This window comes from Xiphias gladius, chromosome 1 (genome assembly GCF_016859285.1).
Source record: "Xiphias gladius isolate SHS-SW01 ecotype Sanya breed wild chromosome 1, ASM1685928v1, whole genome shotgun sequence".
Taxonomy (NCBI): domain Eukaryota; kingdom Metazoa; phylum Chordata; class Actinopteri; order Istiophoriformes; family Xiphiidae; genus Xiphias; species Xiphias gladius.
The window spans coordinates 29,708,398-29,729,087 of NC_053400.1; the positions used below are offsets into that span (position 1 = coordinate 29,708,398).

Sequence of the window (20,690 nt, forward strand, 5' to 3'; positions counted from 1 at the left end):
AAAGTAAAGCTGGAAGGTGGAGCTGTTTCATTTCCTCTGCTAAAATGTGAGTCCGGATATTCTATTGAAATGAATAGTAGTAACTTTTGTCCAGAAAATCATACTGACTGCACTCTGCAGTTGACATCTTCAAGGCAAGGTTGTCATATAGCAAAGAAATAAACAGTTTGAAATAAAACACAGAGCAATGCACTGGCCCGCTGAGAGTTTGAGAGACATCACCCCCTTTTCTTTCCTTGTTAATCTTCCTCTCTTTCTCTCAGAAAACACGCATGAACATACAGGCATACTTTTTGACTAGAAACAGAAAACGCAGTGCTTCACTCATGAAGAACATATATACAAAAAAATAATAAATAAATAAATAACTGGGAGGGCACCCTTCGCGTCATCTACTGTCTGCTTTGCGGCTCTCTGCAACATATCCTGTGCTGTTTGTTACTGCATTTAGAGGCCACAACCTCTCCTCTTATGGTCTAAGTCCTAAGCTCTTGCTTCTAAGGCTTGACCATGTGTGCGACACCCGGGTGTAATCCCATAAATCAAACAGTCAAAGGTAACGCAGTATTTAACCATCTTGCACTTACATCATAACGCCACATGGAGCACTGTTTCATTCCATTCGTGCTCTGTTTTCTTAAAGCTTGTAGCATCACCAAGTAAGGCCCTGAGTGTGGTCAACTGAGTGTTTTATTCTTCTGAGCAAAGTGCATGATATGCACCAGTTCATCGCAGTTTGTGTCCAGTTAGTGCAAATGCGAGACCGAATATAAGTTGATGAGTCGTCTGTAGTTTGCTCCAGTAGACGAAAAAAAAAAAAAAAAAAAGACTGGCCGACTGTTTGTTCTTGCAGTAGGCTACAGTTGACTCTGCTAATGTTCACTTTTTTTTCTTCATTTTGTATGTGATTTTTTTTTGGTTTGATGTTTTTTATGGTTGTGTCGGCAGAAAGTAAGAGTTGGTGGAACTCAGGGTAAGGCGCAGCAGCATCTGAATCTGCTTTACTCGCATTTCCATGGTTCCTCCTCAACAAGAGAGAACTCTGCAGTCTTGCCATTTTTGCCCATGGTGACCTGTAAGCAATTATCGAGAACATCTAACTACTGGGGCCAAGGCACCATCATTTAAAAAACCGTCAATGGTTGGAGGCAGAGAAGCCATTGTTTCATTACATTCAGGCCACTGACCTTGGGGCTGAGTTAAGTTTGAGTCCCCAACATAGAAAAACATGTCCTCTCTTGCAGTGATACAATGGTATAGTAATGCTGTTTACATGTCATTGTGCATTGTTATTGACAGAATTATATGAGAACATGGATGAGTCGTTTACCAGAGTTGGCCATGTATTTTATGAATTCTCTGCCAAACCGAATTACAATACTGATCAGTTATCAAAATGATCACAATGCAACTATAGCATAAGACAAATCAGACAAAAAGTTGCATTATACAGGCAATGGAATATCAACAAAAATTTTACGTGTGGAATTCTTTGAAATTCTGTTTGATCAGAAAACTAGCTACAATATAGATAGGAAAGGATCTGAGCTTGGCATTTCATGAATTTATGCATCACTTTGGATGAAACACGGTGAAACAGCAGTCTTTATGCATACCACTAGCTACAAAAACTCTTTGAAAAGATGGCCAATGATTGAAAACTGTAACTTGGTCAGGGCTGCCACAAATACATGTCCAATTAAGTAGACAAAAGAAAAAGAAAAAAAAAAAAAACAGTCTCTTAATGAAATCAAGACATACCACAACAAAATACAAATCAAATATAATCGTGTACAAGACAAAGCTTTCTGTATGATTGATGCTTAGAAATAAACACTTTCATTTGGATTTTATAAGGGAAAAACAGAGTTTTTGAAGAGGATAAAAAAAACAAATGTATAACATTAAAAAAAGAACAAACTTTGCTTTTCATGAACCTGGTATCACAAAAACTGCTTTTTCATATGACATTTACTATACACACAGTCACAAATACACCAATATAGGAAGTCACATAGAGAAAAAACACAAACACAAAAAAGACAAACACATAGACAGAGCTGGGGAGGATTCTCTACATACAAGTCTCTATGTCCGTTAACGTGAAATGTACCTTGCAGTCGTCTATCAAGATTGAGTTGTGGTGAGTGTATACATTCTGGTTGCTGTTATTTTCAAAGAAGGATTGTGTCTTTGCCATCTCAAAGTCATCCATCCGGGTCTGTTGGGCGTCGAATGAGTCAAGCTCATCTTTAGAAAGGTGGTAAACAATACCTGCTCCATAGGAGTCCCCAACCACGTTGACTGAGGTGCGGAAACGATCCCTGTATGTTGAAGAAGAGAGTCATGGGAAAGATACGGGAAAATAATCAGCAAAAGCAGCAAAAGAACAAGGAAAAACATCTTTTTTTTTCTTTTAATTTCTTTAAAATTTTGAGTCGAGGGATGGCATTGTTGGTGGTCGGTCCACCACTTTGGCCCAGACTGAAATCAATCAAGAACTATTGGATGGATCGCCATGAGATTCTGTACAGACATTCATGATCTGCAGACGATGAATCCTAATGATTTTGGCGTTTTGTGTGCAATGTCTCGACAACTATTGCATGGATTGCCAAGAATTCAAATGCCGGCGGTGATCCCTCAACTTTTCATCTACTACCGCCATCAGGTCAAAATTGCAATTTGTCCAATACTTTGGCTTACGACCAAATGCATGCCAAGCTAATGACACTCCCATCAGCCTGAGCTGTGCTTTGTGTTTAGTGCTAAGAATAAAATGTTAGCATGCAGACATCCTCAAGTATTATGGTGAACATGGTAAACATTATACCTGATAAACATCACCATCTTAGCAATGTCACTGTGAACATTGTAGCGTGCATTTAGCTGAAAGCACTAATGTGCCTAAGTACAGCCTCACAGAGCTACTAGCAAGGCTTTATATCATTAGTCTTGTCTTTCATTTTAAGTTACTGTTAGATACTTTAGGCACAAAAAGCAAAAACACAAAAAGAAATCTCACAAAAAGACAAGGATTGCTATGGCCGGCATGTGTAGGTTATTGAAGGTTTATTAATTTGTAAAAATTAATAAAAGGGTTTCCACTTGTTTGTATAAATTACCCACAGTCCCACTCAGCCTGAGGGTCACCATGATATCTGTAATTACGCGTGTGCGTAGGTGGGACGGCTTATTCCCAGCTGAGTAACGTTAACATCATATTAAGCAGTACCAATAGAGAGGAAAGTACCAGAGCCCCTTTTCCTTTTACAAAAGGATCATGAAGTTATATGTTTTCTGAGTCCACGCAAAGATGTCACTGAGTGGGCATAATGAGAACAGCAATTGATTGTCTTCAGAAAACGTATCAAAGCCTGACAGCCAAAGTTGTAGGGGTTTTGTAAACCCCCACAATATATGGTAGACACAAGAAGAACATGCTCACTGCTCGCTCTGTAACGAGAAACGCAGCGAAAACCTGTTTGTTCAAATTTAAGTCAAGCATCTGTTTCGAAGCTACTTTGGCCACTGGTAGGTTTAGCTCTACACTGAACAAATTCTGTGTGTGTGTGTGTGTGTGTGTGTGTGTGTGTGTGTGTGTGTGTGTGTGTGTGTGTGTGTGCGTGTGTGTGTGTGTGTGTGCGCGCGTGTACGTGTGCTGCTCCGGAAAGAAGTGCAAAAAAATATCTACCGAGAGGTGTCAGGACATGGACGGAGAAAGAAAGATAGAAGGAAACTTAAGTACATATACTGGATGTGTATATATGTAAATATGTTGAAGAAGGTGTTGGGTCGATTTTTAATTCCATTTACAGTGAAGGAAAAGTGAGATTTTTTGGTCAGACTTGACTGGATTGCTGGAAAAATTTGACAAAATACGGTGGGCAGAGTTATGCTCTGAAGCTTCCATGGATAACGGTAATTCAGTTTTAAACCCACTGTGCATAAAATGTTTCTCATTTTCTCAGCTTTCTCAGATTTGTTGAGATGACGACACATTCTAAAAGAAAAAAAGCAACTTGTGATTTTGTTAGATTGTGATCAACAACTTCTGTGGAATTTGGGAGGGGGAGTCCTTATTATGCGACGCTGATATATTAAGATATAATCTTGCATTGGTTACTTTAACAAATCTGCCGTTGAGAAACCAAAATCAGTTGCCCTTGTGTTGATGTTTCGTGCTGATGTTGAACTCACAGCAGCCAGTCGACCGCGACCAGGAGGCTGATGTCCTGCGTGGGCAGCCCCACCGCCGTGAGTATCAGAAGCATGGTCACAAGTCCAGCACTGGGGATGCTGGCTGCTCCAACGCTGGCCAGGGTGGCTGTCATGCTAAACAGGAGACAACAGGTTCAACTCTCAGCAGGACAAACCAGTTTTATTCACCATTATTCATAAGGAAAATAGAATTTGAGATAAGGTTATTCATTATTTTGCTGAGGCACATTTATAATGCCGTTGAGCAGAATGTCGCTGATTTCCCGCCAAACTATTATCTCGCAAATGTGTTGTGATGTCTCTCTGTAGACGCATGCTCACCTGACGGTAACAATTTGGCCCCAGTCAAGCTCAATCCCATTCATCTGAGCGATGAAGATGGCAGCCACAGCCTCATAAAGCGCCGTGCCGTCCATGTTGATGGTGGCTCCCACCGGGAGGACAAATCGCGTTACTCTCTTGTCGATGCCCAGGTTGTCCTCTAAGCATCTGAACGTGACAGGCAGGGTACCGGCACTGTGGCAAATGAAAAGAGGAAGACATGCTTTACTATGATAGTCACAGACAGCACGCACTGATGCTCAGTCGGCAAACTCTGCATTCAATTTGCCACTAAAAAACTTGCTGCAATAAAGAACTCTACCACAAATTCTCAACTGTCTATTCAGAATTAATTTGACTGGAGCACTATGTCAATGTTGAAATAGTTTTTAAACCCAATTACACTATTCTTCCATTCATACTGGAAAAAATCCACCCTGAACTATGGTATTTTATTCATTATTAATTTGTGTCATAAAATACACTTACACAGGCCCTGGCTTTCATGGGTTTAAGTTCACCAAGGAGACAAAAACATATCGCTGTTGTAATTTACTTTAAGTGTGAATCTCATCGGGACAACATCGGTTGTGACTCAGCGGGTGTTTTGTTTGTTTTTTCTGATAATTAGTAAGTGTTTTACTCGTAGATGGCAGAGCACTGAGCAGGCGGGAACTTGGAAGACCTGAGCTCACCTCAGGAGGGGAAAGAGTGTATCTCATGTCAATAATAAAACATTGAGTAAGGGAAAGATATCTCACGTGGAGGCAAAGGGAGACGGCGTTGCTGGCAAGACTACTTCACAGTTACCACTTGAAATAAGAGTTATAGTTGTTATTTAAAATATGGCCATAGAGTATTCATAAAAACATGCAGTGCATTGGAGAGGAAACCTGCATTAGAGGCGCCATCAGTGTAGGAGAGTCTGAGTCCTAGAATATAAAGCAGGAGCGAAGGCAGAAATATGTCATACCTGGACGCCGTTCCAAGTGCTGTCACCCAAGCCTGGAATATACCCATGAAGAACTTGAAGGGGTTTTCTTTTACGACCACAAAATATATCAGCGGAAGGAAGATGCCTCCATGGATGATGAGGCCCACTATCACAGTGATCATGTACATCCCCAGCTGCCTCGCAACCACCTCCAAATCAGCAATGGAGATGATCTTTCCACAGATGAGGCAGGCAATACCAACAGGGGAGTACCTGCAGATAGAGGTCAGAAACAGGATATGCTTGTGATTAGGATCTAATAGAAACACATGCACACATACATATTATGTATATATCTATCTATGTATCTATGTTTATATATATATATATATATATATATATATATATATATATATACATATATATACTGGGTTTGGCAGTTTTACTGAGTGTGGATAAATGGCTGTGGTAGATGGCACTTACCACATGATTGCGCTAACAAGCTTCATAACAATCTCATTCAGGACGTTGAAAAACTCCAACATCAGCTTGGCCTTTTCTCCCATTTTCCCCATAATAACTCCAAAAGCGACAAAGAATCCGATCAAACCTGCAGGGCACAGAGCGCAGTAATGGTAATTAGTGTAAACCCATCTTATAGAAAATCAATATCCTCTACTAATCATTCATTGAAAGCGATATGTACATTTCTTCACGTCAGGTGTTTGCAATACTACGAAAAAGATAATAATCTGAAAATGTATTACTCACTATCATTCAATGTTGCATCTGCCACAGCTGTTTTGTTTTTGGCTGTTTTTTTTTGTTTTGTTTGGGGTTATTTTTGTCTATTAGCAGTAGATCTTAAAAATGAGACAGCAGAATCAGCTTTGGTGGGAAGTAGAACCATTAGTCAGCTGATTCGTTTTTGGCATGGATACGGTAAATTTCATAATCTATAGCAATATGTGGTATCTGGAAAATCATCCTATGAATTACTGAGCTTGCTTGACTTCACAACATCTGGCACATGTGTATCCCATGACTGTCTATAACTACATATATTTTGACACAGATCTGGGTCCAGATTGCAAAAGATTTTCTGTTATTCAATCTGAATGTGCAACACTGGTGGAGGTATGTGTTACTTCAGTGTTTTTCTTCAACAACTGCTATTTCTTTTCAGCTGTGCAGTGGGTGTGTTTTCAAACTCTTCACTTACCCAGGACATTCATCCCACTCTTGAACTGAAGTGACCTTTTCACTGTGAATTGTGGGGGTGCCTTGGTCCTGTTAGTGGGCACTGGTACTTTGGTGGTCACTGTTTGGATCTGGACAAGAGGCAAAGAAAACAACAAACAGCTGGAGCGACTGACATATGAATTAGACTTTATTTGGTGGGTGAAAACTCTCTGTGAGACTCCTACCTGCTGGAAGCAGGCCTGCACCAAGTTTTCCGGGAAAAGATTTCGGATGAGGTCAAAGAAAGCGTCTACGCTGGAAACCTCGTCGTTCTTCTTTCCCTGCCCGAGATTAGCCCTCAGCTTGGGGTTCCCGGGATGGATGAGCAGCACCAGGATCACTCCCAGGACGGCTGCAATCACCGTTGTCGACATGTAGTACACCATGGCCCTGGTCCCTAAGCGGCCGCTGGATTTGGCATCCAAACCGGCTAGTCCTGTTGGCATAGTATGTTTTACAGGAAAATTTAAAAAGTGTCCAACATCAAAAAGATAAAACCCAGAATTACTAAAATATACAGCTTGCCGTTGGATGGATCATACTGTAAGGTTTCATATGTTTTCTGTCTTTAATAGACAGCGATAAGGTTACTCTGATTAGAACATCACAATTAAGCCGATCAGCTTCCCTCACCAAACAGATCCCACTTTCCCTCCAGACCAGCTTCCAGTATTTGAAACAGCGCACCTCGTTTAGATAAGCAGTGCCGGTGTTGTGATTTCCACCGCTCACTGAGGACATATTGTGCAAATATATTGGGAAAACAAATTCTCTGCCCGACGATTTCATATCCGTAGCTTCCAAAGCGAGATGACTCGGGGAGAAAACTGCTGCTAGAGTACATGTAAACATAACATGTCTACACCCGCACTTTAACAGCACGATTCTACCTAGCTGGACAATGAGTCTTTTGAATTCAGGCTTTATTTATTCAGTGTGACAGCGAGTGAATGTAACACTGTTTCTCTCCAGACTTGTGGAGGGGACTAGATGTCTTCACCTCCCGAGCAGCGCGTGCTGCATAACAGCAGCCTTCAACAAATACACTGTGTACGGAGGGTAACTGAGTCTGTCAAGGAAGTCTTGTTGGAAGTTGTGTGCGCTCTGAGACGCAGTATTGTAAATGTGCCTGCACTACTCTACTATATACAAAATGACCAATGCTACATGTGCAGGTGATCATCATCGCCATCGTCATATCAGCTGAATAGCTGAACTCCGCCAGTAAATGATTTGGTATTTTCCCAGGTTATAATGTTATTGTATGCATAAATAAGGTTTAGGCGTGGCAGCTAAAACTGGCATTAAATCAAGTGTGTTAAAACAGGTCTAAAGTGATCTATATACACATGAATGCAAGGAACGCAGCTGAACAGTGCAATAAAAAGAAAAGGAAAAAAAAACGTGTTTTTCCTATTTACCAGTGAAGGATTAACATATACTTGCATAGATGTATATTTCAGAGGAAATGTGGCCAACACAACCAGCATACAGGTAAACTAACACACCTATGTCTATATAGCGTATATCATTAGAGTTTGTTGTCCTGTAGTTTTGTTTTTAACTAGTGTGAGGTGTGTGTTTTCACTAAAAATAATGAAAGTGTGGAAAAGTCAGTAAGATACACCTGACAAAAAAAAACGGTTTGTGTGCCTCCTCTCCTTCACACAGTGTTTTGTTTTTAAACATATATACATTAACCCCCCCGCCTACTCTCTGGTCTCTCCTTTTTCAACTCAACTCAGCTAGCACCACGTGAACTCGTTTCAGGACACTTGCCAGCGCACTCAGCGGAAACGTTTGCCGCAGCTTCTCTACCTCCTCACCCACCTGTGACCAGACTGGAAACAATGAGAGGCAAAATAAGCATCTTCAGCATCCTCATTAGGATCTCCCCTGGGAAGGCGATGATCATAATAACATCGGGAGGGAGGGGAGATATGTGCCGCAGCAGCATTCCAGCGATGGAACCCAGAAACACACCTGAGCCGGGGAGAAAACACAAGTCAAACACAAAGCCAGGTGACCCCGAGCGCTGAGATACAAACTGTGAACACTTAATGTGTCTGAATGAAAATACATCAACACCTGTGCGATTAATAAAATCGAATCTCCTTCTCATTAGAATCTTAGTTAACATCACGACCTGTCGTCCGAGAGAAACGGTGCCATGTTACCTGTAGATACCGTGATAATTATGTACGTGTGTGATGAATAAAACTTTTAAACCTATGTTTTACCGCACAGCAGCTAATAAAACAATGACACCAACAAAATATAACTTCGATTAAACTTTAACTTTTATACGTCAACATATGGAGGACAGAGAAATAGTTGAAAACGATGAAAGAATAATACTGAAGACAACACCTTTTCTTTGTTAGGTTTGCCCTTGGTACATACACTTCAGTGTATTACAGTGTATTTTAAATCCAATATAGAAAGAACATCAGGAAACACCTTGTCTTTTGAATGCTTGATATTCTAACATCTAGAAAGAAGCTGTGAGCCGTTTTCATATTTAAATGGTATGTAGTAAAATGTTTTTACTTCACGTGAGGGAACGCAGTGGCTCAGTGGTTGGCGCTGTTGGCTCTCAGCAAGAAAGTGCTGGATCGGAAAGACCGGGGCCTTTCTGAGTGGGGTTTGTGCGTTTTCCTCTTGTGTGGGTGGATTTTCTCCATGCAGACATGCAGGTAAGGTAAATTGCCCATAAATGTAAATGTGTTTGTCGGCCCTAAGCGTGTTGGTGCAGTGATGGACCAACAACCTAGCCAGAGTGTACCCTGCCTTTTGTGTAATGCATGCTGGGAAAGGCTCTGACCCCCCCCCGAGGCCCTGCACAGGATAAGTAGGGAGTAGAAAAGCACTGGGACTATCAACTTACCGAGGATTGTGAGAGTGAGAACCATGTTCCTCATGATCTTGTCACAGAAACCGCCACATGCACTCTCAGGAGTGTCCACTACGGGCTCCAGATGGCTCTCGTCCATCCTGACCTCCACTTGCTTCTGCATGTTGTTGGCACTGAAAGTAGTGAAGAAGAGAGACAAAAAGGGCCGTTAATTACTGATGGGGTTTTAATGAATTTTGTTACGACATCTTTTTTTGGGTTTTACATCACTGAGCAGCATGTTTGCTTTAGCTATTAAAAAAACATCCTTACTTGCAACTAAGAGAACACACAAACATGGCTGAAGGAGGTTCGAAAACGGAGGTGGGGGGTACACTATGATTGAGAGTGCAGCTGGAGCTATACTTTCCATTGGAAGGATTCCATTATTACTGAGTATGAAACAAATGGTAAGCTTTATGCAAAGCTGCCTGGTGCTTAAACAACCTTCATAATTCACAGATGTAAATCGGTAGGCCGTAGGTGGATGGAGGCCACAAAGACAGCATTCTGCCCACCAGTGACCTGGGTTTATTTCCCAGCGGTGGCACTTCCAGCTCGGCTGTGCTTTCCGGCATACATAATTGCCGATGTTTACTGTTAGGAGGCCAGTGAGGGATCATGTTTTTGTCACTGTGACATTAACTTCTAGTGGTTGGTCAGGGCGCCGGCACAGGTAATGGTGGGATCTATTTGAATAGACAGATCGCCAGCTGTTACTCATATCCTCCCCTCCGCTACTGCTGCTACTGCTTCTGCCGAATGTCCACGCGCGTTAATTTATGATAATTTGAGATATTCTGGTTTATGTGCAGAAACAAAGATGTGAGCATGGAAACCTCGATGCAAAGTTGAATAAGGAGATGCATGATGGGGACATTTTGAAAAGTTATATACCGAACATGCACGTATGTGTGTTATGTGGTCAGTGATTTGGCCTTCAGTTTTGAACACATAATGTGTTATAAAGGTGTCTCCAGAACTTGGGAATTTTTGTCACGTGTAGATACTGGATGTTAATGGCAGATCGCCATCTCATCCATTCCAGTAGGCACCTCTTCATCTTTCTAGCGTCATTTCACTGTAGCAACAAGTGTCTCAGGTTTGTTGTGGTCTGGCGTAAAGCCTCTTTGACTTAAAGATCAGCTCTCCCCTGTGCAGCCTTTAAATCCTCTGTAGAGCACAGACGTGCACAGTTATGTAACAGTGATTGTCCGTGTCATTTGGACACTCTTGACCTTCATGACTTGAACACCTGGAATATTAATGCTGGTAGCGAACACAACAGAAAGGTTGTGGATTCAGAGAAAAGTTTCCTCCGGAAAAGAATACTTTGCTTCAGAGAACAATTCCCAGCCGAAAGTGGGGACGACGCTTTAATTTTGAGTGGTATGGAGATATAACTAATCTCTTCTCTCCGCATTCGGTAACATGTTTGATAATTCAATGTTTGAATTACCATCTGAACAAGACATGCACGGGGGACAGGGTAAATATATGGTGAGGGCAGAACAACTGCCAAGTCAATCACGCCTGTCTGATACACTGTGCCCCGGCATTAATGACACTTAAGCCTTTTAAAGAGGATATAATTAGTACCTCCAGCACACAAGTGATTGAGTTATGTAACACAAAAGGGGCTTCCCAGGAAAAGTCAAGGTGTCACCTCCACCTGCATGCCGACTGTTATGCAGGGGATTACTCATTTAAATACCAAACTTCGGTGTTCAGACCAAATTTCTCTTCGTTTTTCCACGGCTGGGTACAACAGAGGCACTGAAACAAATCAGTTTGAGACCAAAAAATCCCCAGGAGAAAGCAATATTAGTTATGTAGGCAGTTTAGTTTCAAACCAAAAGGAGATGTCTGAAAAAGGTAATGGTTGTCTTTCCCAGTGCAAGCTGGTAATTTCATACCAAATCCATTAAAAGCTGCAAAAGATATATATATATATGTCTATATACAAGATGTCTGGTCGTGGGGCTGATGCAAAAGGGTCAAAGGCCAGAACAGGATGGAGTGTGTGCACCGTGTTTAAGGAGCAACGACAAAAAAAAATAAAAATACTTTATCTACGAACGCAGGATTTGGTCTACCCTTACATCAGTTATGGTCTGGCCATAATGTACAACAGCTATTATTGCATCACTGTTGCATCATCCAGGTTTCAAGGTAAAGCTGCACAGGAGCAGCTGAACATTGTTCGGATGGGACCTCTTCAAGGTCACGTTTTTAAGAGTGTGCCATAAATTGCGACCGCACCACTATTGCGCTACTCGCAGGGCTTACCTGTTGTTTTGTAAATTGCTTGGGATTGAAATTAGACTTGTGGAGAGCTACTACGCAGCCAGCGGAACAGGTGAAAAAATGAACAGAGTCATGACTCGTGCATTGGTAAATCCAGTCAGAACTTCCAAAAAGTCTTCTGCTCCTCCAGTCCTTTAGAAATCTGCAGATCACTTCTTTCTGAGTGTTCAGGGTATATCCACGATCACAGATGCCTGCTCATTCAGCTGCAGGGAAGCGTGCAAGGGTAAACTGATCAACCTGGAGGTGTGACAGGAGTCTCCCAGACGGGAAGGGCGGAGCCAACCCGCTAAGATTAGAGGGGGAGTGAAAATCCTTTTCGCTTTCTTATTTATCTTTTTCTTTTGGTCTTTTCTTATTTATTCATTCATTTTGCTAAGTTTGGTCTTGTTTACTTCTCTGGTAAGGGCCAAAACGCGCAGGGTTTGCAGAGCTTTTATTTCGTACAGCCCTTTTTTTAAAAAGTTGCCAGGAGTATTGAAACACCTCGACTTTACACCGAGAAGCACAGGTGATAATGATCAGTGGTGGCGGCCCATTATTCATTTCTAACACACAGCGGTGTCATTATGAGATTTCTGGTGCCACCAAGGGTGGGTGCCGCACACTGCCATTGCTGAGAAATTTTATGAATTCAGTGACACGTACGGGGAGAAAATGTAGCCTTAAGAGCAAGATCATCCTGAAGAGAAAGAGAACCGGTTTTCCCAGTCATTAATTTGTGGCCTGTTTCTTATATCCACCTCGTGGGGAATAGAAAATAGCTGACAGCTAATATTTGCGCAATCCGTAAATGAACGACATCTTCGAAACCTGACCTGGGTTTGTGCCCACTAAGTGATTTATTTTTAACCTTAAATGGGTTGCAGTTAGATTTATCTGCATGCTTCATTATTATGTGAACCAGTTACGAGACAGGTGCAAATTCAGGGGTTGATGTGAGGCTTTCAGTGAATGTTAAGCCCGAAGTTCACTTTAGGCAATAACTTCCAAATTAAGTAGCCAGAAGCCTAGAGGAGAACAAATTTAGCGGAATAAAAGTTGATTATGAGCGTGAAATGGGAAAACTGATTGCAGATGTTTCCTCGACATTAATTATGGCTTATATTATAAGAAATTGAGTATCTGATTTTATTTGCTTCTTATTTCTTACTGGTTTTAAGCCACAGCTTAAACCAACATTGGATTACTTGAGAGGACTTGAGGATTTGGATCAAGGCAAACAAAAAGCAAATCAAGGTAAATATAAACTTTTCATGGTTTTTATAAATTGTACATGGTTTTTTTTTGGTTTTCCCTAATAATATATGAATGTTTGTTGTTCTCCTCTCCCTGCACAACTTCTTGTTACTCTTTCCCAGTCATGCGGCAGAAACTTAGCAGAGCCAAGTTCAGGAACGATTTTTAGGCCTTGATTTGAGGTACTTGCAGGGCCGCAGCTTTTTAGTGCTCTCTAGTCACTGATTCGCCTCAGTGCAAACATATATTCTCTTCCTGGAAGTGACCGTTGCTTCTTTTGGTCTCTCAGACATGGCCATTGCACACGCAGTCGTTTTCGATGGGGTTGCCATGGAGGCATTTATTCTTCAATGTTATGTCGGGGTGACCGACTTTATGTGGGCAAGATGATTACCACGCTGTCTAGGATGCCGCCGGAGCCATTGGAACATTCTGACAGTCGTCATGCACCTATTTGATCTTTTATTACAGGTCAGACATGATGCTTTGCAGACTCTTTACGGTGGCATGTGACTGCTTTATCTGTTGACTTGGGAATCAAGTAATTGGTTGGCCAGAATAAAAGGTGAACTGAATGCCTGCTGTCCGACTGCACATTGAGCGACTATTAAAAGACCATGTATCTGCTGTGGGGAAATAGGACCATTATCCCCGCAGTTTGAAGAGTTACTGGGTATCGGTTTGTTGAATAGGTGACACTTTATATCCGTAAAGTGTGTGTGAAGATTCCCATTACTGAGCTGCTCTCAGAGCTTCAACTGGCAGAGGAGAGACAATCTAACCGCACATGGCAAAGCATTTGTCCACGCAATTCCACACCCTGCTCCGCCTTTTCTCCCCTCAGCACCAAGCCAGCCTCATGCTCCAACACCTGACAACACACACCACGCTTAGACAGCAGGTGTCTATAATTAACTAATCTGTCCTGAGCCATGCCTAATCCAGCACACATACACATTGAGATGGATCAGACACACTCACAAAACAAGTCTACAGCTGTGATATCTTGGAACACACTTCCACAAATCATAAAACGAAGGTCTCGTCCTTTGGGTGCCGTGATTACACGATGATATTGAAAGTTGATTACTTTGCGGTAATAAAATAATTTAGAAGTTTAGTTGGTAAACCGAAAAAATTTCAGCAATGTTGATCTGTGATTCGAGGTGTGAGATTTTCTGTGCGAACCTTTCCCTCATGCTTGAGGCGGCAATGTCTGACTACAAAGTCCCAAACACTACAAATCCTGCCCGTGAGTTTGACTATGGAGCCCAAAAACTGACAAAATACAGTAAAAGGTTATCAGACAAGTAAAAAAATCCAACCAAAGCCAAAACGAAAAACAACAGCAACAAAAAAAACAAAACTATCATTGTTGGTTTTAATTTAAGTGATTAAATGGAAGTGTAAAAAAATACATAGTTTTATACTTTTCCTTTAATATCCAATAACTTGGTACAAAAAGCTTTTCTTTTCCTTACCGCTAAGGTAAAGGAAATGATACATACAGTATATATATATATACATATATATATATATATATATTGTATGTAAATATCATTCATGAATTCATGAATTCAGCCGACCTTTGTTCCTGGCTGGTAGCACCACTACTCAAACCTTTCTCCTTGACCTGATATCAACCTACAGCCATGCATTTAAAGATGGGCATGAACAGACCAACGCCCAAGACCAACGTGCAACATGCATGTCTAATTGGTTTTGTGTTTTTACTCTAGTTTGTCCTGTTGGACAGGACAAAACAGGACATGCATAATATGTATAAAGATGGAGATCAACAAAATGTAACACCAGGATCGGCTGTTGTTGTCACTGTCATTGTTAGTAAATTGCAAAATTGTGGGCTAGAAAATTTAATTTCTAGCCCACAAAATTTGTGAGTCGGCACTTAAGAAAAAAAAGACAAAATACATATGGAGTAAGACGTCGAGTGACAAAATAAAACACTTTAAAAAACAATACAACCTTAAAATTCAATGGCCCTACAGAAAGTTGACCACACTCCTTTTGTTGAGTCTCTTAGAGGTTTTAGTGAAACACGTTGGTTGTTTTCGGGGACATAGTTTGCAGATTATTAGTGGTAGCAAAAATCGCAGTTCTATTAAAGGATCGGTTCACATTCAAGTGAATCTTAACAACGATACACGCATGCCCATATGTACAATGACAGGATTTTTGGTTGCTGTAAATGTTCTCGCTCCCCATACTAGAGATTCCCTCTCGTGATTTTGATGGGGGATAAAATCCACAGTCCTTGTTCTGTCTACAAATGCTTTATAAAGTTTAGTCAAACTTAATAGGAGGCTTCAGCAGTCTGGGTTAGACAAAACAAGTGGGTATATTCCGGGCTAATGGTCTTTTTAGTGTGAAATTCCCTCTTTGTGCTTACAACGGCAGTGTTTCCTTGCCGAATTGCAGCGGGGGGATAGTAACATAACTGGAGGGGATTGTGTACTACCCAGATTTGGAGGATATCCACTTGCTGACTGCGGAAGCCTCATTTAGAACACCTTTTTATACCAAACAAGGACTGAGGGATTTGTCCTCCATCACTTCCTGTACATTGACATTGCTAGAATGGATCTTTTTGTCTATTTTCGATTAAGGTTTCTCTCTGCAAGTGCAGCCTTTTTGGTGTTTTGCCATTGTGTTGGCAGAGTTTTTAAAACTTTCCGCTTCTCTCATTTTGTAATTTTGCTTTGCCATCGATGCATCAGCAAGTCAGGTGGCGACTATCTGACTTCCGAGCTCAGCGTAGAGATCTGACAATCTCAGATTTTATACTGAGAAGTTAAGTTTTCAGGGAGACATAGGGCAGCTCCCAGAAGTACACAGAGGATTGATAGTTTGCGTGTTGTGCGCTGGCCTCTGTCCCCTTGGTCTTGTCCCACACGTTAACTGCTGATAACGTGTCAGCCAAGCTTTGAAATTTATAGAGAATTTATGTGAGGCGGGAACCACGTGGCAAGTTGATGCAACAGGGCCCAAAACGACGTGGTACCGTCTTGGCTGTGCCAAATTGGAGCCAACTATAATTTCACCAAAGGCTCGAAGTTCTGTGAATGAGGATTCCCGGCAGGACGATAATCTTGAACTACAGTACACTGAGTCTGTGTGCGGCCTATATAAGGATCGAGGAGGAGCAAGGAGTGTTTGCACGGCTTTTCCTGCCGCACTCCCCGGACCTCAACCTCACTGAATGCTCTTGGAAAGGAAAAAGGAAAGACGTGCTTTTAATGATCAGCCAGTCAAACAGTGTGGGTTCTCACTTTCCCGCAAAGACTTTTACCGATCGATGACAGGCAGAGGGCAGGTCAGGGATAGAGGCGCATTCCACTGTGGTAAAGAGAGAATTTCCACTAAATACCAACATTTTTTGTCCTATATCAGAGAAAATAATTTCATCTGAAATGTGTATTAGCTTTTGGGAAAGAATATGCATAAAGGTATTTTGGTAGGTGGCTCATACTTTTAGATCAGACTGTAAATGAAAATGTCAGTAAGAATAAAAATAGCAAAAGGGTTCATTAGTCTTTTTTTTTAAATTTGAATTTTTTTACAAAGATGTAAAACGCACATGCAAAAATGCAACACAGTGGAAGCACATGTCAGGGTAGACTATACACAGTGAGTGCTGTGCTGTCACTAGCTAATGGCAGCCCCGTATCGCATCGCAGAGGCAGGGGTCGCAGTCATGATGCACTGCTGATGATCCTGTCTCAGTGACGACTTTACTGACGGCTGTCTCGTAGGAGCAGCGTTTCACCCGAGCCGGAGCTCAGCACCAGCTCCTGATTGTGAGAGCTAAATGCTCGTACATACGCAGAAGATGCACAATCAAAACATTTCAGGTCAGACGAGCAGCCCTTGATTGCTCCGCCATCGCGCCCTCCACTCGAGAGGGAAGCTGAGAAGTTGAGAAGGAAACGCCGTCTCTACTCAGAGGAGGGCAAATTGAAGCTAAATTTTGCAGTCAGGGTGATATGCTCATCTGCTGTCTCATCAGGAGTCAGGGGGGAAGATCATCATCAGCTTCAATCTCTGCGCATTCAAAAGCGCTGTCCAGAAAGCGTTTCGCCTAGCTCAGCCGCAAGTGGTGAGAAACAGCTACCACTGGCCCAGAAAAGAAAAACACTCAATTACACGTAGCCGCCAATGATGTGTTGGTTTTACCCCAGGTTTTGTATTCTTTTGTTTGCTGTTCAGAGTGTATAAATGTTCGTAAAGCTGGCAACTTCACACTGAGGGCAGGACTTCTGAGATGCTGCACGCTATCACCAGGCCCAGCTCTTGAGGGCCCTGCCTTTAAACCGTGGCGTCTCATTGTCTATGTCTATACTTGTTCCACAAGTTCCACAAGCACAAAATACAAGTATGAATAAGTCGACTTTGGCTTTGTGACAAGGCAACTTCGACGGAGCGAGGCTAGCTGTTTCCTCCTGTTTCTGGTCTTTGTGTTAATCTAAACTAAACGCGCTTAAAAGAGTACTCATGGTGGAGCGCACCTTTAAATGTTTTTCAAGTGCACGGAGAAAATACGTCGTTAAATGGCATGCGTATAATTACAGAGAGACAGTGTTCTGTATTCATCAACGTATGATTTAATTTCTGATTGTTCCCGTATCATAAAAAGGCCTCAGATCCACAGAGAATCCGAAAAAGCAGGTGGATCAGAGAGACGCAGGATCTCATTTAATGGGTACCTGCTTTATGAGCCAAATTTTGATGAGACATAATTAAATCTCTTTATAGTCCCAATACGACCCGTTTCTAACTCTGCATAGTTTACGTAATCTTTACATAAGCGACCGTCACTTACTTCACAGTTGAAGTCCATTAAAAAGAAACTTGGAGTTAGTGATGGCATTCGGAAATCTTGTAGCATGACACATGTCAAGGTCCCTCCCGGCGCCTTTCAGCCTCTCACTGCTTCCTTTGCCTACTGAGAGTAATTGTTCGTTTAGAAGTTAATGATTTGCCTCATGCCTGAGGCCGTGAATAGGCAAATGGAAGAGGTGGAATTTTAAATAAGTGAAAAAGCATTTCAAATCTGCAAAAACAGGAGAGGAGTCCCTGATTTAACTGTACCGTCTAATTAACCCTTCTGTGAATAAAATCACAGGGAAAATGTTTCTCGATCAAAGTCATGTCTTTCTGTGACTTTTTCTTTTTTTTTTTTTTTCAATCTCAAGTCTGTAGACTTCTCTCACTTGCCTGTGTCCCCCCAAGTGAAAAAATATCATACATATTATGATCTACAAACATATTTTGAGGCTGTGAAGACGCACGGTTTTGCTTCTATGGGACGTAATTAGTCATCAGAGTGTGATGACACCGCTAACGACGGCAGAGCTTGACCTACAGAGGGAAATGTGTCGAGGTGTTGAAAGGAGGTGTTAACACGTGCAGAAAAACTGAAGTGAAGGGAAATTATGATAATTGTTCATGATGGAGTTCATTTAATTACACGGGAGAACATTTCATCATTATTTGATGAAATGTTTTCCTATGAAAACATGGATTTCATTGCTGAATAGAAACACAAGTCCAATAAACAAAACAAAACCTTTGAATCCTAACGGCGTACAGTCGTATTTTCAGTCAAACGAAATCACGTCAAAATATTAATGAAACTGTTCTTGACATCTCATGTAGCTGAAACAGATTTTTTTTTTTCCTGAACTTCCTCCGTGTTTTTCATTTAAAGGATTTGTTGGATTTTTCTGGGGCGCTGGGTGCTTCTCCAGCTGCCTCTGCAATTTGAAATTTGTTGATGTATTTTTGATGTATTTATGATCCGAGCAATAAGACATAATGATCATGTACAAATGCTGTGTAGGAGAGACTCAAAAGGAATTACTACAGCATGTCATTTCAGTGATTGAACCTGGAAATTTTTCCCCAGGGCCTCCAGTTTGCCTGCTGATTAGACACTTGAAAATTTCTTTGATGCACAAGTGGATAAGAGGGGCCCTTATCCTTGAAAGATATTTATATATTTATCGATACAAAAGCATAGAACACATTGTGCTTACTGAAAAATAAGATTTAATTTGGTAATCAACCACTTTGGCATATAATCTCTATCTAGTGTGTCTGTGAATTACCTTGACTTTAAACATATACGAGAGTGTTATTCCCTTGATGGACAAGTCTGGAACTGTGAGGGTGCAAAATATGCAAAATAAAAAAAAAAAGGAAGGCAGGAAGGAAGAAGGAGGGAAACATTTTTACACGCACACTATTATGTGATTGTTTTTTGTAAGTTGTACATTATTGTTAATGGATGCCCTCCTTCTCTGGCTGAGACTATTTTTTCTATTTGGACTATTTCAGGGGAGTAGGTGCGTGATCGGAAAAGAAAATTATATATACATACGAGGAGAAGAGTGATGACAGGAAACACACTGTTCACTATGTTCTCTGCAGACTCTTTAAGTTTTTTAACCCTTCTGTAAGAGTGCAGTGTATGAGATGTGCAAAGTGCATTGTTTAATTTATTCTATTTCGAAAGAAGATGTGATTAGGTCTGTAGTCACGCTCCCTAACAAGAGGCACGGGGGGAAAAAAAGGAACTGTCTGATGTGCAACCCATCTAGTTAACTTTACTTGGGATTCACACTCTAATCCTTCTGGCTATTCTTTTGAACTCCATCCTCTCGCAGCCTTGTCGCGAGTCGGGGAGTGCAGTGGGAGCGAAATCTCAGAGAGCGCCGTATCTCTAATGATGCACATGCGGCCCAAGGCCGGCAGTTTTGCATTGCTTTAAGAAAACTGTCACTTCCATTAAATGCATGAGTTGACTCGTCCCTGTCCCGAGATGCAAAGTCATTAATCCTCTAATTCACTAACAGGTGTGTTTTGTGGCATTTTGGGGCGATGTGAGGGACCAGCCCAGCTTATTTCAAGACTCTGCGCACTGATGGATTCTTGCGCATTTTGCCAGTGTCCTGAGTTGACCTACAATGAGCCATTAACTCAGGAGTCGGAGGGGGACTACAACCAAGCGCAGCACCCACCCTTACATCCGGCTGTGCTTCGAAGTGGGTCACAGCACTAGTACCATTCCAACGGTTCCTCCCTAGTAGCTACAGTATATGTCTGACCTAGCAACCGGCAAGAGGATGATCAACATCCCGAGTGACACTGGAGAAGATGAAGACGGGGGTCACACTGAGGGAAATCACTTGTGTAGCCGGCAAAATTGTTTTCCTTCACATTGTAAATGACTTATGTTTACCTGTTTGCCAGTTATATGCTTGCTACATGTTCTCATAAGGAAAGGATAGTCTAATTATCCACCTCTAGCATCCTTAAATTAAGAAAAAAAAAAAAAAAAAAAATGCTCACCTGTGGAAGTCTATTCTTCAAATTTGCTGTCCTGACTGTAAGAAAATGGTAATTTCCTTCAAGTGTGCACAAAATTAAAGCAGTGGAGGTGAAGATTTGAGGAGTTTTTGGAGCCAACTCATACAGGTATCGCAGCCGGGTTCTCCTCCTGTCCGACTCTAA

General features: G+C 41.6%; 1 protein-coding gene and 1 long non-coding RNA gene across 3 annotated transcripts; one reads left to right on the forward strand and one right to left on the reverse strand.

The window, feature by feature from the left end:
- Window positions 1-1,345: 1,345 nt before the first annotated feature.
- LOC120790621 (excitatory amino acid transporter 2-like) lies at window positions 1,346-12,129 on the reverse strand. Of its 2 annotated transcripts, XM_040128364.1 has the most exons (10): window positions 11,901-12,129; window positions 9,606-9,745; window positions 8,549-8,701; window positions 6,904-7,154; window positions 6,699-6,807; window positions 5,960-6,086; window positions 5,516-5,749; window positions 4,543-4,737; window positions 4,201-4,335; window positions 2,075-2,324 (listed from the first exon to the last, which is right to left on the reverse strand). In XM_040128364.1, exons 2-10 carry the CDS (start codon window positions 9,733-9,735, stop codon window positions 2,075-2,077), a joined length of 1,584 nt encoding a protein of 527 aa, XP_039984298.1. In that variant the 5' UTR covers window positions 9,736-9,745; window positions 11,901-12,129. The 2 variants fall into 2 exon arrangements, with proteins under 2 accessions (XP_039984289.1, XP_039984298.1); XM_040128355.1 differs by having other exon boundaries at window positions 1,346-2,324; window positions 6,699-7,154.
- A 125-nt stretch (window positions 12,130-12,254) lies between these two features.
- Window positions 12,255-20,470, forward strand: LOC120794464. Its single transcript, XR_005708123.1, has 3 exons — window positions 12,255-12,320; window positions 13,082-13,157; window positions 20,033-20,470. It is a non-coding gene; the product is annotated as an uncharacterized LOC120794464 (long non-coding RNA).
- Window positions 20,471-20,690: the final 220 nt, after the last annotated feature.

Coding starts and splice junctions, on each gene's coding strand:
- LOC120790621 (XM_040128355.1), bottom strand. CDS start 9,735: ATGCAGAAGCAAGTGGAGGTCAGGATGGACGAGAGCCATCTGGAGCCC. Junction 5,750..5,959: donor CTTGTTAGCGCAATCATGTG/GTAAGTGCCATC, acceptor CTCTATCTGCAG/GTACTCCCCTGTTGGTATTG. Junction 4,336..4,542: donor GGCCAAATTGTTACCGTCAG/GTGAGCATGCGT, acceptor TCTCCTGTTTAG/CATGACAGCCACCCTGGCCA.